The sequence below is a fragment of the Mesoplodon mirus genome, assembly GCF_964341445.2.
Source record: "Mesoplodon mirus genome assembly, chromosome: 12".
Lineage (NCBI taxonomy): Eukaryota > Metazoa > Chordata > Mammalia > Artiodactyla > Ziphiidae > Mesoplodon > Mesoplodon mirus.
The window spans coordinates 79762755-79781605 of record NC_138988.1 but is presented as its reverse complement, the minus strand read 5'-3'; the positions used below and the strand labels follow the sequence as shown (position 1 = coordinate 79781605).

The following is an 18851-nucleotide window of genomic DNA, read 5'->3' as shown; positions in this document are numbered from 1 at the left end:
CAAATTCCAGGAGAAGTTGTTACTAACAATGTTTGGTTGAAAAATTGAGCCAGGATGATGGATCCATGGGCTGGAATTCAGGTAGGATAGAAACTAGAAATGGAATAATTGCTCCTACAGCATTGTATTCCTTTCACCAAAAAATCATAGGGAAGTTAAAGAAGATGGGTCAGGTGCTAATTCTTATGCACAGGAGCTTCTTTCCAGGCTGACAGAGTCATTACCTGCCCCCCCGCAACCCCGCCCCGTTAATACTCATTTCTTACACTGATTCTAGAAGCTCTACTACATTTTAACAGGGAGTCCTTACATCATGACTTCATCACTAGAAGAACCAAAAAAAGAAAAAAAATAAAAATAAAAAATCCAAGCTCTAGCAGCTATTAGTTTTGTCTTTTTAAAAATTTAGTTATTGAAAATTAACAAATCAGCCTATTGAATATTCTTAAATATTTGGTCAGGAACAGTAGAGTCTTCTCAGATGATCAATATTTTATTTAATAAAAACATATCAAACACATATGATTATTAGAATAACAATTTGGTTTTTTTTTTTAATTGCAGTATAGTTGATTTCCAGTATTGTGTTAGTTTTAGGTGTGCAGCAAAGTGATTCAGTTATATGTATATTTTTTTCAGATTCTTTTCCATTATAAGTTATTACAAGATATTGAATATTTGTTTGTGCAAGTTCGTGTGCTCGACACACAGTGAGGCCAAACAAACCGAAACATCAGAGTTTGGAGAAAGGTTTATTGCAGGGCCACGCAAAGAGACGGGTGGCTCATGCCCCCCAAAACCCGGAACTCCCCAAAAGTTTTCAGCAAAGCATTTTTAAAAGCCCCGTGAGGGAGGGGTGTCGCAGAGTATGTGCTCAGCTCGTGCACAATTCTCTGATTGGCTAATGGTGAGGTAACAGGGTGGTGGCACAGGGGTTACCATTATCAGTCCTTAGGCTCCAGGAGGCCTGGGGCTATGTGCTCATGGTCATCAAGTTGTTAATGTCTTCCAGTTGGTGGGCGTGGTTCACTTTTGTAAAACAGCTCAGGAAATGTGCATCAGAAACTGTTATCTAGGTGCTTCAGAGAGGCGCTAAAGCAGAGGATATCTATAGTCATATTTTTGAAAGATCCATGTGATTATGGCACTTGGCGTTGCTATGGAACTCTTTTGTGTATGGGTGCATTTTATTTATCTGTGCTTCCTTTTCTTTTTAAGTTTTAGGCATGATGTTTCAGCACTCTTATTTCTGAGAAAGGAGGAACATACTATTTTTATACTTCCTGCTTCCTACAGATGTCTTCCTGAAAATTGGAGAGAAATTACAAGCCTGTCTTTAAGTTGAAAATAGGAAAAACTGGACATAGAGTTAAAAAGGGGACGGGGCTAGGGAGTTTATGATTGTAACTGCCAAGGTGACTCCAATAATTCTTGCCTCCTGTTATTTATGCCCTTGTGTGATATCCTGCTTAACGGAATTAGGGCTACTCTGTGTGACCAATGGAATACTACAGTGTGTGACTTCCCAATCTACATGGTAAAACTATCACAGCTTCTCTTTGTGCCCTTGGATCACTTACTGGGGAACAATAAAAACTGCCCTACTGTGAGGATATTTAAGCATCCCTGTGGAAAGGCCAATCAGGAGAGCTACGAAAGGTCCCACCAACAAACAGAACCAGTTTTCAAGAGGTATGAATGAGTGAACTTGGAAACAGTTAAGCTGTCAGGAGGGATAGATGCCTGAGCCTGCAGACGATTGCCTCTGATTGCAATCAATGAGAAACTCTAAGACAAAACTGCTGTCAAGTCGGTCCCAAATTCCTGATCCCCAGAAACTGAGAGGTCATATTTATTGTTTGAAGCCACTAAGCTTTGAAATGAGCTGTATTACAAGAAGTAAAGAATTAAAAAAGGAAAATTGAATAAGAGAATGTGTACTGACTTTCATTCCAGATTATGGAAGTAAAGGGGAGCAGAATACGTCACCCCAAATGTGCCACTTTGGCACGTCGATTGTTTTGAGCTGAAGACAGATAGGACCCAGCAGACTCAGGAAGAGCTTTCTGCCTCTCCTTTAACTGTCTAAACTAATTTAGACTAGGAAAAGAGCTATTACCAGAGATAACTTTTTATATCAGAAAGACTTATCTGTATGGCAGGGCAAACATCTGTTTACCAAACTCTTCTTATCCTCCTGGGAATTGTCTCACTCCCCTTTGAAGCCTCAGACCCCTACCCAGTTCTCTGTAGCTCAGGATGGTGTATAAGCCTCAATTGTCTGACTGCCTATGAGTCTATTATATTTTTATGGGGACGCCCATATGTACAAAATTTTTTTTCTCCTTTATCTTACATCAATTTAATTATTAGGCCAGCCAAAGAACCTAAAAAAGAAAAAGGGAAAAGTTTTCCACTCCTATAGAAGCTATAAATCATAGGACAAGAGTGGGAAATAAGTTTAAAGGGCTGTAATATACAGGAGGTTTCTTAGAATTTATATTCCAAACATTCCTTTGACTTTATTCTGTGTGTGACAGATGTTTGAATTTCATAGGGTCTAGAGAATTTCAGGTGCGGGTCCCAAGTTTCTGGGCAAGTCTAGAGTTGTTGAGGCATTGCGACACAGAGGACTTTGAAGCAAACGTACAGTTTTACTGACTGATGTGAAGAAGCAATCAGCTTCAGAGGGAACTTTAGTAGGTAAGAGTTCAGCCATGGAGGAAGAGAGGGAGAGGAGTCTGGGGTGAATGGAAAATGGGAATGAAGCCATTGAATTGGAAAAGGAAAAACATATATATATATATATATATATATATATATAATATATGTACATCTCAGCAGGAAGTTCTTCACAGGAGATGTTATTAGGTTAACTCTTACCCTAAGGATATTATAGCCATAATGTATGTAACTTTTCTTGTGCAAATATCATTTTCAAATAGCGTTTAACACACAGACACTGGTTTCTTCTTTCTCTGTATTTATGTTTGTGTTTTCTGAAATTTTTGGTAGCCAACCTTTAAGTAAATGATTGATTTTTTAAAGTATTTTTAATTCATATATTTTAACAAACAAAACAAACTAATAACAAACATATTAGTCTTCTTCTATCTTCAAAAGATTTGGGGGGATAATTCCAATTCTATTCTATTCTATCATGTTATCATATCATATGTTAGACCAATGTGTCTTGATTTTCTGTTTTAGAAAAAAAAGTCATGGCAGATCATTTCTTACTATGCTAAGAAGCTTAAACAGAAAAAGAACAATGTATGAAAATAAGAGAGATGTGAATGAAGCAGCCAACTGGCATCCATGCTTCAGACTCATATGCAAATCAAGTTATTCTGTGCTTTCCAACACTTCCCAAATTCTTTTAAAACCATATTTGAAGCTGGATAGCAACTCTCTATGAAGACATCAGTGATAAAAATGCAGACAGCATTGTGTTGGGTAGAGCAATGCCAGGAGTTGACAGGACCAACAGATAAAACCAAAGCAATTAAGTTTCCATAAACACTTGACTTGGTGTTGAATCAACACTCTTCTTTCTAAACAGCAGTGTAGCAAGGCATAAATGACAAATCATACATTTCCAATCTATAAACCATGCTGGTTTGATGAAGTAACAGAATTCTTTTCCAGCTTTTCTTTTTACCATGTGGAAGAAAAAAAAAGTTACTCAGTAATTTGTGAGTTTTACTTGAGACGTGAATTTCTCTGTCCACAAAATATTAAAAGATTTATAGATGAGATCTGGCATGCTTCCAGCTTACTACCATCCAGCAACAAGACAAATTCTTATGGCTAGAGGTGAGCAATTTTTGAATGACATTTAGTCATCCTTTCTCACAAACTGTTTTCCAGGCATTTATTACTAGCTCTTTGGAAAGCTAGAAAATGCTGTCTCAAGAGCCTTCAATCTTTCTGTTATTTTTAATTTCCTATCCCCCATCTCAACACATAACACAAAATAACTCATGACTACACACTCTTTGCCTTATTTCATTCCCTTGTAGATAGGTATTCAATTGACCTTTCTCAGGAAAGATCCAAGGAACACATTTTTTTTTTTTTTTTTTGCGGTATGCGGGCCTCTCACTGTTGCAGCCTCTCCCATTGCGGAGCGCAGGCTCAGCGGCCATGGCTCACGGGCCCAGCCGCTCCGCGGCATTTGGGATCTTCCCGGACCAGGGCACGAACCCGCGTCCCCTGCATCGGCAGGCGGACTCTTAACCACTGCGCCACCAGGGAAGCCCTTGTTTACTTTTAGTGGGAAATAATATTTGGAAACCAGTATCTGGGATCTGGGTATGTGCAAGGACAGAGAAAAAACTAGGGAAGGGGTTGGAAAAGGAGGCTGAAACTTGATAAATGCAAGAGTGGAAGGAGATGAACACAGAAGGGAAGTGGGACTCTGTCACTGGAGCCTTATTAGCTATCATCAATTTTACATTGTATTTTAAGTGCAGTAGAAGTCATTAAACAGGTGAATGATTTAACCTGATTCATGTTTTTAAAATACCAATGGGCTTCAGTGTAGATAATAAATTAATTCTACAAAAATGACTTTGAATATCTAAATCAGGTGAGTTATTTTCCAGTAAAAAATAAATTAACAAAACTCATCCAGAATGGATAGATTTAAACATTGAACATGCAAGAAATAAAAAATGGAAAAACAGCTGTTGTCCCCAAAGCAGAAGACTCAGATGTGACCGCCAAATCTATAATAAAATTTACTTAAAATAAAGCCTACTTAAGATTAATGTTAAAAGCTGACAAAGATAGTACATTTAAAACTCATAGACTTAAATCACTTATGTTTAGCAATGCAGACATTTCTAAGTAAAAGATTAGCAAATAGCATTCTTCTTTTAAGATTGATATCCTTGGACAAAAGCAGTATGTGCCAGGAATCCAAGAATGTTATAGCATTAGACCATTTATTTATATAATTTACGTTATCAGACAGAGGATAAAAACCAAAATAATTTCCCAGAGAGCTAAAAATATGACAAGTGTGTGACGTCAATTCCTACTTTCCATTTCTTTTAGATAAAAGTAGACTAGCCCCACTATTTCCATCAAAAGAGCATGAGCTCTATTACTTTGGAATAGTAATTTAATATTTCCTCTTCCAAACACGTAAAAGGTTTATTATTTAATCCCCACCATATACCTATGATGTAAAAGATAATATTATTATATTCCATTTTAGGAATAGGAAAATGAAATTTCAAGACATAAAGCAAACTGGTAAATACCATCCCGTAGAGACAGACCTTGAACCTGACTCAATTTTTTCTCGAAGGTCAACTCGTTACTCTCCACCACGCCAGTTTTTTGATGATTAAGTAAAGTTCCTTCCATGCTTTGATTTTTATATGATCACCAAGCAGCCTTCATCAGGTTATTCCATATAGATTTGATCAGAAGAAGAGAATGAGTCAGGGTCAGCGGTGGCAACTGAGTGTGCATATGTATGTGTGTTATCTAGACACATGGGAATCTTCCTGTTTCTAGGACTTCCTAATAAGCCATGCTCAAAGTATCCTAAAAACATGCATGTTTATTTTCAGTCAAGGATAACAATATTCAGAGAGTAATCATTTAGCAAAATACCAAATTGTTAATAAAATAACCTTATCTTTACAGGTTGTTTGGGCCACTTCTTACCTTATTGCCTGTGGCATATCATCATGTCGTAAAGGAATTCAGTATCTCTACATTTGTCACTATTGTCATGAGTATGTATTTTACAGCTTAGTTTCACATAGCTTTTAGAAATATATTTCCCTTACTAGTTTCCCTAATTCAGTTTCTCAACCATTATAAAATAAAACTCAAATAAATATTTCTTTTCGGTTAAGAACTTTAGGGATACAATGTCTTTTAGCCAACACCTAAAACACTACACCCACAAACACATATTTTTATTTATATTTTTCTAAATAAATCCTTATCTCAATATAATGTTCAAATTAGGCACTATTACCAGTCATCTCGCTATGTGTTATTCCTTCTTCAAGTACTATTAGTTAAGAGAAACAAATTTCATCTAGCTTAAGCAAAAAAAAAGGATATTTATTTTAACAATGCAAGAGTATTTTTAGAATGCAAGGGCAAAAATGCAGTGGAGTATCAAGAATGAACAAATGAAAAAGCCAAGTGTTTTTGTATTTAGCATTTTAGTGTTGACATATGTATTTCCTTTAGAAATTAAATTTACATGTTACCAAAGGTGTAAGCAACAATTCCAAGAAGAGATCATCTGATTGCTCTGGTTAGGGACAGCTGTACTCCTTTGTCTTGTCACCTCTGGTTATGAAGCAAGGTCAACTTCAGAAAAGGTAATTGCAAGAACCCACAGGGACCCACTTGTGTGGCTTGAATGGTGATTATCAGAAAGCAGGGATTGTTCTGAGCTGGATATAAACCTCCATTAGTTTACTACAAATGCCAGTTTAAATGTTCTTCTGCTAAGGAAAGTTATTGGTCTGCATATGTCTCCTTCAGCTACCTGTGCTTACCTGTTCAATACACAAGTCTTTCCTCCATAAGATGAGCTCCAAGTATGGTATTTATTGAACTCTCAGTTCCCATGTGTGTAGCACAATAAAAGATATGCAATATGAATCAATGAAATTGATTTCTCTCATAGTAAGTTACCATATTTACACTTTAAATGAGGTCTCCACTATCCCTATAGATTCAATAGATGTCACATATTCATACAATAGCTCTATGTGAGCTCTTTTCTGGTTTTATCATGTCTTGATTTCAGTACTTATATTTGTTATGATTTTATCTGTGTGATTAGTACTAAAGACAGTAAGGTCTCCTTGCATATACAATGCATCAATTGTACTAAATCCTTATGGGAGCTCGTGGTCTGCAGTAAACTTCTGACAACACAGAAAAGAAAAGTAGAATACATGGGGCTGAGATACGAGAATTTTCTCAGCCAAAGATGAAGCCAAGAGTCTGACAAAACCCCTTGCTGAATTAAGTAATGTTTCTTTTATAAATTCAAATTTTAACAATTCATTCAAGGAGAAATATATCAGATAGAATGCTGTTTCAGCTAGAATACTTACTTTATTTTTTATGTAATATTAAGTGAAAATCAGGAGTTTGGGGTTTTTTGAGCATGCACAAGCCACTCATTCTCCTTGCTTGGCCCTGCAATAAACCTTCCTCTACTCCAAAAGAAAAAAAAATTTAAGTGAAAATCAGCCATAATCCCCACTGTTTTCTTAGATATCTAAGGGAAGACCGTCTTCTCTGAAATTTTAAATTGGCTCAAAACAGGAAATTCTCATCTATTCTCTCTCCCCAAACTCCAACACTTTGGCTTTATCCATGTTGTTGTACTTTCATCTTTTATAATAGTGCATGTGTTTCTACAAATGACACTGACATGTATCAAAATTCTCATGACATAGGGCAAGATGAAGTTAGAACATCTCCAATTTGACTCACTTAAATATTTTCTTACATTATTAAGAACCATGCCCTTTTACATAAATGTTTATCAAGTCCTTATGGGTATAAATAAGGATAAGTCCTATCATAAATGTTTCTAAAGCCCCCTGCTTGTTAGAACTTGACTGTCCAAAGAGATGCAAATTGTCTCAAAACATTCTTAGCACCTCAGAGTTGCCTGCGGAAATTATTCTCATTCTACGGCTAGAAATCTTACATGTCTTAGAGATTACATACAAGTGGTTACAAGTGGTTTTCAAAAATTGTTTCATTGTTTTAAATTATTTTAATTGATTTTCAATAGTGAGTAAAATTTTATATGCATTTTTCAAACATCAATTTTATTAGGCCTTTTTTTCTTTATTCTTTTTTAAGGGGCAATGATCCTGACAAAAAGAATGTACCTTATAATAAGGGAACTCCATGCGGAGACTGTCCAAATAACTGTGAATATAAACTTTGTAGTAAGTTTTACATCTCAGTGTGCTTACTCTTGACTGTTGATCTGGGAGCCATGTGTCCTTAAAATCAAGCATGTAACAATATTGTACTTTTCTATTACTTTTTCCTCAATCATTCCAAAGGAAAAATCAACATTATCTGATTTCCCTTCCCCCACCCCCAGAGTGACCCAGAAGACCACTGATTAAATCTTTTGGATTGGAAATTAGAATGTCCAAGCCTAAACTCAAGGTTCCACCCTAAAGCTTAAAGTTCCCACCCTTATATGGGCGCCTCGGATAACATGTTAATATAAGTATAAATTTTTCTCTGCTCTATAAAAAGTTTCTTGGCTCTCTTATTGCAGCCCTGAAGTTAGACATCTTGCTTTCAGGTTACCAGTGTTCTCAGATTACTTGCTGGTCATAACCTCCCTAACCTGCCTGACCACTTATCATGGCCGGTAATTTCTTACTGAGTGATCCTTATTCTTTGAAGTTTCCGCTGACACATTGGAAGATATTAGCTGATGATCACACTGTCCGTTTACCGCACTTCCTTTTATTTCTTAAGTAAATCTTACCTAAAATGTAGTATTAACCAAATGAGTTCCAATTACATGTTCATTTCCTTAAATAGCAAAAGTTTCTTTTTATAGAGCTTCCTGCAGGCATAATTCCTTACTCCACAGGCATATGTTTACATCATAACTTTCAATAAGTTTGTGGAGAAATAACAAACCTCCCCCCCAAAAAAAAAATTCCTTTACCTTCAGATTTGTAAGACCAAAAAACTTATTTTCCTTCACCTGACCAGGTCTTTCTGTTTGCTTTTAAATCCTATCACTTTCAGTAATTCATTTCTGAAAATAAATGTACTTGGAGAAAGATCAAATATCTACTAATTATCTTTGCTACAGGGAATGGGGTGGGTTTTTTTTATCCAAGAGACAAAAGCAATGTCTACAATGGAATTGAAAAATGCAATAGAAGTAAAATGAGAGTAGAAAAGAAAAAAAGTGTTACTTAAGAATATTGACTATATAACACAGAATATACATCTCTTAAGCCCTTTACTCACCTATAAATACATGAGAAGATGAGAGATGAGCTTTTGAGTCAGTACTGGGTAACCCTGCTTCTGCCTTTCAGTGAACCCTTGCATCTACTACGATGAATACAGTAATTGTAAGACAGACACGAGGTCCTGCCTGCAGCCACCCGTCAGTTCAACGACTCTGCAAAGCTAGTTGCCTGTGTCCCACTGAGATAAAATAGCCTTCGTTATTTGCAGCTCTAATGTGCTGTTGAATCATACCTTTGACCTTACTTTGCTTCAGCAGTTTCCCCTGCATTGCATGTGGCTTTAAGTACACCTGAGATCTTAATTTTCACTAATCAAATATGGGCATCAGTATGTTTACGACAGTGCCCCTCACTCCTGTTCTGATACATTGTGAAGTAACATTGTTTTAAACTTTCTTAAAGCTGGGGTAAATATGATTGATGAAATATGACTGAACTATGAAATATGATTTAAATGAGGCAATTCAACACCTGCCTCATATTTAAATCATGTGATGTCTCGTTCTCAGGTTGACATGATTCAGTGGATTGGATAACTGATCCAGCAACCTGTGCTAAAGGAGGGTCTTTCCCTGTTTGTCTCCTTCCCCTGCTTTCCCAGGTCTCCAACCGCCCTGATGTTTGTCTTTCCTGTACAATTTACATGCACGAATAATTCTCCACTTCTTAACTTTACTTCTACCTTAAATCAACCATTAAAACAATCCACAAAGCAAACAAAGAGTCCAGTCTCATTACTTGAAAGGTAAACATTGGTTAATTGGAAATGATTTAAATGTCTCATTGTTTCATTGCCGTGTCTACAGACATTTGTAAAGCAGGGCAAGAAAACCACGTGAGTGCTTAATTTAACAAAAGATGTATTCATCATTGATTACATGCAAGGGGTAATCCATATATGGAGGATATTGTCTCCCTCATTTCAAGCCGAATTGGAACATTAAAGAAACCTAGTGAGGAGGGCTGTAGTAAACAAAGAGCCCATGGCTCTTCATTGGATGAGTCCTTGCCAAGAAAGAAGAGTCCTTTGTCTTCCTCTTGGGCTCTGCTATCCTCACAGGGCATGAGAGCTTCCCCTTCTGGTCTCCTGACTCTACTTCATTGAGGTTTCTGTTTATTAATCTTTCACGAGGGCAACTTTTTGAATACTTCCCAACCTCATTCCAATGACCACAGCTTATCAGGAGTGTTTGTGGACACAGCAGCATTCTTACTCCCAGACTTGAAATCTCATGGTATGTTCCAGGGCCCCCATCAGGGGGAGTGTCAAGACTGGACTCAGGAACCCAAATACATTGTTCTATTAAAAACAGATGTGTGTGGAGACAGCCCACACTCTGTCTATGGAACGTGTATCTCTCTAAATACACCTGCTTTCAGTTTTAAAAAAAAACACAGATGTGTGTGTGTGTGTGTGTGTGTACATATACTAATGGATGTCCAGAAAACCTGTAAAACAAAGGTAGTAAAGAGCATCATTGAGGGCAAAAACCTGATTAGATTGTTGGGTTTGTAGTGGAGAGCAAATGGGCACAAAAATGGATCCAGATTACAGGGAAACTTGAAGGAGAGACAAACTGAATGACTTGGATTTGATGCCATAAGAAAAGGTAATACATCCTGATTCTCAGTTTAAAAAGCTCTACAATAAAAACTCATTTCTCTTCAGATGTAAATGGAGGCATGAGTAACAAAATTATGCAAGATATGCAGATGGACAACTGCCTATATTAGGGGTCATTGTTCTAAGCATTTGGTAACCTGGTCATAACAGCTAGATTTCTTTACTAGTGAGGGCATTAGTATTCCCTTTGCCAGAAGATCTTATGCCCTGATTGGGTATTTTCTGTCAGTTCTACTCCTTCAGGTACATATAGTTTGATAGGAATATGTCTTTTGGTGTGAAATAATTAAAAGCTGTAGAACCATGGTTTTTTCTCTGTGCCTAGCTGAGTTACTTCATTCATCTCAGGGTTTAGAAAATTCATTCACATGAAGGGTAATTCTAGAAAATGACCACAAGATGGCAGCATATACATATTATCGTTAAACTTGTTTTGAAGCCAAGGAAAATTAACCGTTAGATTGATATCCTAAAATTATTCTAACGAGTAGCTAAACGATTTGCATAAAAAGATTATAGTAAAAACAAAACAAAACAACCTCCACACTTTGTTGGCAACAGGTCACAGTCCTTTAAGTGGATGTACACAATGAAAGGATAATAGCCTTAGGGAAGTTATTCATCCCACACCTACTGATTACTTGTAGAATAGCTGTTGCTGACAATGACCTGATAACATATCTGAGCCTCAGTTTCCTCATTTGCAAATGGGGATAATAATAGTCCCTCCCCTGTAGAGTTGCTGTGAGGGTAAAGTAAGGGGAAAATATACACAGAATTCCTAACAGATCCCGGCATGCTGTGTTAGCTATTTTTATTATTTTTATAATTCACTATTTTCCATTGAGATGCCTGACACTATAGTTGCTTCTAATCAAAGCTGTCACTTATTAATTGTGCTCATAGTACAAAATTGAGTATATCACAATTGTATTGCATGGAGTATCTCATGGTAATAAAGGTAATACATGGCCTTCATTAAGTTGAGGTAGTTTCTATTCTAGTTGTTGAGTATATCACAAAAGGGTGTCGAATTTGTTCAAACACTTTTGAAACAACAATTGAGAAGATCATGTTTTTCCCCCCTTCCTTCTTTTGATGTGGTCTATTAAGTTGATTTATTTTTGTAGGTCAATCCACCCTTGATTCCAGGAATAAATCCCGCTTGGTCATGGCATACAATCTTTTTAATATGCTCCTGAATTCAGTTTGCTAGTATTTTTGAGGATGTTTTCAGTAATAATCCTAAATTTTATTGTAGTTCCCTTTTCTTCTAATGTCTGTTTATGGCTCTGATGTTAGCATAGCACTGGCTTTCCAGAATAAATTAGAAAGTTATCCCTCCTCTGCAATTTCTTGAATGAGTTTGAGAAGGATTCATGTTAATTCTTCTGTAAATACTTAGTAGAATTCACCAGAGAAACGTCTGGCTCTGGGCTATTCTTTGTTGGGAGATTTTGCTTACTAATTCATTCTCTTTATTATGTATAGGCCTACAGAGCAATCACTTTTTTATGGGAGTACACATTAATGCAAATTTGAGGACAATTTGACGATTTTTTAAATGCACATATTCTTTGATCAGCAACTTCACTTCTGGGAAATTCTCCAATAGTTATATTTACTTTATGTGTGTGAAAATGTCCAAACAAAATGATATGATTGCAGTATTGCATGGAATCATAAAAAACTTTTAAAAAGGCTGAAAATAGCCTACGTGCTTAAATCTACAGCAGGAAGGAACTGAGTAAAGACCTTATGGTATGTCTACAGGAGGACTCAACAAATTTTTTTTTTAATTTTATTGAAGTCTAGCTGATTTACCATGTTGTGTCAATTTCCGCTGTACAGCAAAGTGACTCAGTTATACATATATATATACTTTTTTCATACTCTTTTCCATTTTGGTTTATCACGGGATATTGAATATAGTTCCCTGCTCTATAAGGTAGAATCTTGCTGTTTGTCCATTCTCTATATAATAGTTTGCATCTGCTAATCCCAAGTTCCCAATCCTTCCCCCCCCACCCCCCCAGCCCCGCCCTTCTCCCCCTTGGCAACCACAAGTCTGTTCTCTATTTGATGAACTCTTTTTGTAAAGGTCAAGATAGTAAAATTTTTAGGATTTGTGAGCCACATAAGATCTCGGTCACATATTCTTCATTTTTTTTCTTTAATATAGTATTGGCACAGACTTCTGATCTAGAGAATGGGATACCATGGCCAGTAAAAATCATTCATGTGCAAAGAAGGAAAAGTCATGTGAAATATTGTTTGGCAAAACCAAAAAGAACAAAACATGTTTTCTTTATCTAAAGACCTTCTTTCTTATAATACTGGAAAAAAATGGTATCCATCAGGCATATGTACATATATTTACCTTTTTCCCTCCTGTTCAAATGGGAAAACTGTCCTTGCTCCATCCAAGGCCAACCATGGAACCCATGCTCTGGAGCCCAATTCCTTTTGCTCACACGAAAAGCTTTTTTTTTTTTCCTTCACAGGAAAATTTCACATAGTTGTCTTTGTTAATTCCTTCATTTAGACTTTCCCACTTTTCTCCTCAACCTACTCCATTCCAGCTTTCATCTCCTCTAGGCCTCTAAAATCATTCTCATTAGGGTAAGTAATACCTGAAAGACTTAGTAAAAGAGCGCCAACGACAATTAGCCCAAGAAAAAGAACAACAGTGTCAGAGTCAGACAGACTTGCATTTTAATTGAGTCCTGGAACTTTTCTAGGTGCTGCTAGATTTGGGGAGTGATTTAGTTTCTTGGTTTTCCCATTTGTACAATGACAATAAGAAACAAACCTACCTTGATGGACTGTCTCAAGGATAATAATTAACCTGTGTAAACAGCCTGGCAGCTATCAGGTGCCAGTGGAGGTTTAAAAGGTCACTAAATGCTTACTGGAAAGACACATTAGTGCCTGAAGCCCAGTACGCTGATGCACCTTGATAAAACGCAATGGGGAAAGAAGCAAGTTCTGGGAGGAAAAAAAAAAAATTCTGCCATACTTTCTGGGAGGCCCTTCAGTTCTAACCTTATCTTTGGAAAGCAGCTTGCTCAAGACGGTGCCTGGTTTACACGACTTCCCTTTCATTTTAGCTGTACCCTCCCTTGGGCCCAACGGCCAGGACCCTAATCAGGCGGGATCTCCCTGGAACCCAGATACAAGTTTCTGTCCCCACCTTTCTCCTCTACAATCACCTCCTTCTCTTTTGTTCTTTATTTTAATTTTGTACAGTAGAATTGCAGCTACTGCATTTTATTATGAGTGAATTTAGGGAAACATGTTTGGGACCTAATCCTTTCTTGGCGAGACGGTGGAGAATGAATATTTTTCAACATTAAAACTCTTTTCGGGCTTCCCTGGTGGGTCAGTGGTTGAGAGTCCGCCTGCCGATGCAGGGGACACGGTTTCGTGCCCCAGTCCGGGAGAATCCCACCTGTCGCAGAGCAGCTGGGCCCGTGAGCCATGGCTGGCCCCGGAGCCTGTGCTCCGCAACGGGAGAGGCCACAACAGTGAGAGGCCCGCATACCGCAAAAACAAAACAAAACAAAACAAAACAAAACTCTTCTCCACCTTGACCAAGTAACCAAGGCTAACATCACCAGTGATAAAACATATCCATATCTCAGACTCCGTGATATGATAGGAGGAGAAGGGCAGTTCACCTCTGGAGTAGTTAACCCTAAAATCCTTAACCCCAGTCAAATCATGAGAAAACATCGGGCAAACCCAATTTGAGGAATATTCTGCTAAATATCTGAGCAGTACTCTTCGAAAACATCAGAGTTTAAGAAGGCATGATGACTAAATGCGATGTGGGACTGCGGATTGAACCCTGGAACAGAAAAAGGACACTAGCAAAAAAGTCTGGAGCTAATAGTATTGTACCAATGTTAATGTCCTGGTTTTGATCATTGTACTATGATGGTGTTAGAGGTCAACATTAGAAAAAAACGAATGGAGGGTAATAAGGAACTCTCTGTTATCTTTGCAATAGAGATAAATCTGAAGTTATTATTCTAAACCTAAAATTATTCAAAATAAAAAACTTAAAAATCTCTTCTGCTTCCTAATGTTGATAGGATATAAACACTTTAGTGACTTTATTATTTAAATAGTACGCCTTCATTTTTCCAATTTATTGTCCTTATACCAAGGTTTCAAAATTTTCCCCCAAACTGCCCCATACATTTGCCGCTTTGTTAGCTTTTTGATAACCTAGATTTCGCATCTCTTTTTGATTGATAAAGTACCTGCAATATATTCTCTCTCATCCAATCTTTACAACTTCTTGAGATGGAAAGGAGTCCTCACTGCCACATTAAAGATGAGCAAAATGGTGACAAAGGCAGTTTGAGGTTCACTTTATGGTCTATGAGTCAGCAACAGAGTTTTGTCAAGAACCTAGACTGGTGCAATTCAACAACACTTTAAAAAAAATTATGAGCAAAGGATCTGAATAGACATTTCTTTAAGATATATAAATAGTCAAAGCACAAGAAAAGATATTCAACATCATTAGTCATCAGGGAAATGCAAATCAAAGCCACAAGGCCATAGCACTAGAATGAATGGCTGGGTCAAAAAATCAGACAACAGCAACTGCGGATGAGGATGTGGAGAAATCAGACTCCTCATACACTTCTGGTGGGAACATAAAATGGTGCAGCCGCTTTGGAAAACTGCCCGGCAGTTCTTCAAATGATTAGTCTTAGACCTAGAAATTCCACTCCTCAATATATACCCAAAAGAAAAAAAAAGTATATCTACAACAAAAACTTGTACATAAATGTTCATAGCAGCATTTCTCATAATAGCCAAAAGCTAGACTGAAAATTTTTGAGGTAGTAAGGAGTGACCTCCTTTAAAAAGGGGATGTTTTTATAGAATGTCAACTATGGCTCAACACTTAACCCATAGTAATGATCAGATTTGAAGATTCTTTGTACCTGATCATTGGTTGATGAGATTCATCCATTTAACAGGCAGGGGTAAATACATGTTAGTGATCCCCACTCTTTCCATAGTAAAAACTACATTTAAATAAATATATAATTATATTTTAAATATATAATATATAATATATAATATAAATGTATAACAGTCCTCAACAGAATAGAAATGTAGTTTTCATATCTTTTGATTTGAAAAGTACCTAGGGCATATTTTTTTTTCTCAGTGCAAAGTTTGAAGTTCATAGCAATTTTTAGTATTCTGCAATAAAGCCATTATGTATCAGGGACAAAGTTTGGGGACATCTGTCGAATAACTATAGGCAAACATAAAATATTCTCTATTATCTAATGTCCTCACTGGGAAAAAAAATGCCCCAAGTAAGAAAGTTGACATCTATCTTAATTTGGTAGTACCTTCCAAATTAAAGTAAAATAAAATATAATAAACAGAAGACAGAGCTAAAATTAGAAATGTCTTCCTTTAATATTTCAGAAGATTCTTTGACATTTTTCAGTACCTTGAGATCAGCAGGAACCTAAATTATCTTACATAGAAAATGAAATGGTATAGCTGAAAGAAGTTAAATTTAGGAAATTGGACAGACATGTTTGGCCAAGCTCTGCCTTCTACCTGCTGTGCAACCTTGAGCAAGTTGCTTAAACTCTCTGAGCCTCAAGTTTATTATCTGTCTATAGAGTTCTCTTCTACTCGGCAAAGTTAGTTTTACTGTCTTTGTTAAGGATCACTTCACAGGTCCTCTAGCTCTTCTTATGCAACGCCGATCATATGAGGGGTGTTGAATTAACTTTTCTAAGGTGCACAGGATCTCCTAGGAAGATTTTGACTAATATTCCTCTAATTGTCCCTGGGATGTAGAATTAAGGAGATTTATTGCTATAAACTAAGGTGTCCATGAGAATTACCAAGGACAAGAAATGATGAGGAGATTCCTGAGGTAAAATTACATTGAAACAAAGGGGAAGTAAGGCCAAATTTAAAACAGACTTTTTTTTTTTTTTTTGGCTGCTTTGGGTCTTTGTTGCAGCGCGGGCTTTCTCTAGTTGTGGTGAGCAGGAGTTACTCTTCATTGTGGTGCGCAGGCTTCTCATTGCAGTGGTTTCTCTTGTTGTGGAGCATGGGCTCTAGGCGCGGGCTTCAGTAGTTGCGGCACGTGGGCTCAGTAGTTGTGGCTCGCGGGCTCTAGAGCGCAGGCTCAGTAGTTGTGATGCACGAGCTTAGTTGCTCCACGGCATGTGGGATCTTCCCAGACCAGGGCTCAAACCCGTGCCCTCCTGCATTGGCAGGAGGATTCTTAACCACTGTGCCACCAGGGAAGTCCCCAAAACGGACAATTTTAACCAGGGTTCAATGGATAGAGTTCAGGTGGTCCATATACTTGAGTAGGAAAAAAAGTGCATTTAATTGAAATTCAGTATTTCCATTAGTAGTTTTATGACTTTGTCACCAATAGAAATCCCAAATAATTTTCTCTCGTATTATACTTGTTCCAAATATCTTAAAATAATGAGTAATAATTGTTTATACTCATACTCCTACTTTGAAATTATACTAGTTATTAGAAATGCCACTAGATCTTGTTATTTTCTATATTATGAAGAAGCATCTACATCAGACTTTTGGATTTTATTATATTTTGATCAATGAATTTCAATGCAACTGGTTACCTTGATAATTCTATGCATGTTATTTTGTACATTTAAGAAATATTTCGAGAAGAAATTCAGAGGCTTCAACAAACTGCCAAAAGTGTCCATAGCACAGAAATGTTAAGAACCCTTGGCTTAAGACAAGGGCCTACACCTCAGACAGCTGCTTTGGGTGTGCTGGTGCTCACTCTGGTCCTGTAACCCAGCTCGGTGGTAATATTCTGGGAAATAATTCCACAGCCATGTAGGATGATGACGAAACACAGGGCCCCCCAGCTAGAGCCCTGAGAGGTGGAAAGAGCCTTTTTGGGGACAGGAAAAATCTTTTCTTCACTAGATACATATGGGATCCTAGTTCCCCGACCAAGGATCAAACTTGGAATTCAGGCCCCCTGCAGTGGAAGCTCAGAGTACTAACCACTGGACTGCCAGGGAATTCCCCGTTACTTGGTTTTTTACAACCTTGTGTAGAGTTTATCAGCGTTAGTACTTTGCCTTTATGATCTGTTGGAATTATCACAAGCACCCTTTGGGCCACTGCAAAACCAGAAATCAAAGTGAGGGATGTACACGTGTGTCCCCGAAGTTAACCATCTGAATCCACTCCTGTGGTGCCATCTTTCACTCAGTACGATAATCTCTAGGTCCTTCCGTGTCACTGCAAATGGCATTATTTTGTTCTTTTTTATGGCTGAGTAATATTCCATTGTATATATGCAGCATTCTTCATACTGAATGCAAGACCCTTTATAATCCAGCCCAGCTACAATTACAGCTTTATCACCAGCTACCCCACACCTGGTCCCTCCCCGTTTCTCCCAGCTGTACTTAACGAATTGCTATTCCCCAAATATGCCATGGTCTTCCAAGCCTTATGCTGGTCCCTCTTTCTGTTTTACTGGTAAAGCCTATTTATTGTTTTAATGCCTCCACCCACAGCATTTCATGTGCTAGTAGTGTTCTTGGGCCAAGACAAAATGCATTGCTGCCTTACTTATGTTCCCCGATACTTTTACAGACACTGTTATGTTACTCATCTGTTTTTATATGATCACTTGCTTACATTTCTGTCTTCCCAACTAGATTAGCTTCCTCAAGGAACTTAACAGACCCATTCTATACTTTGCTTACTTTTGTGTCTCCTAGAGGGCCCAGCTCAGTGCCTGCCATACAAATTAGCATCAAGTTTCTGCTGAATTAAAGTTACATTAGAGTCTAGACACTAGAAATAATGCCACTTGCAGCAACATGGACGGACCTAGAGATTGTCATACTGAGTGAAGTCAGTCAGACAGAGAAAGACAAGTATCATATGATATCACTTATACGTGGAATCTAAAAAATGGTACAAATGAACCTATTTAAAAAACTGAAATAGAGTCACAGATGTAGAAAACAAACTTACGGTTACCAAGGGGAAAAGTGGGGGGAGGAATAAATTGGGAGATTGGGATTGACATATACACACTACTATATATAAAATAGATAACTAATAAGAATCTACTGTATGGCACAGGGAACTCTACTCAGTACTCTGTGATGACCTACACGGGAATAGAATCTTAAAAAGAG

The 18851-nt window shown here is 37.4% G+C and overlaps 1 protein-coding gene across 1 annotated transcript; it reads left to right on the top strand.

Moving 5' to 3' along the window:
* Window positions 1–1534: 1534 nt before the first annotated feature.
* On the top strand, window positions 1535–9209 carry LOC309813148 (cysteine-rich secretory protein 1-like; the record flags this gene model as incomplete). Its single annotated transcript, XM_082637734.1, has 5 exons — window positions 1535–1692; window positions 2541–2646; window positions 5662–5753; window positions 7867–7955; window positions 9115–9209. 5 exons carry the CDS (start codon window positions 1535–1537, stop codon window positions 9207–9209), a joined length of 540 nt encoding a protein of 179 aa, XP_082493860.1.
* Between the last annotated feature and the right edge of the window lie 9642 nt (window positions 9210–18851).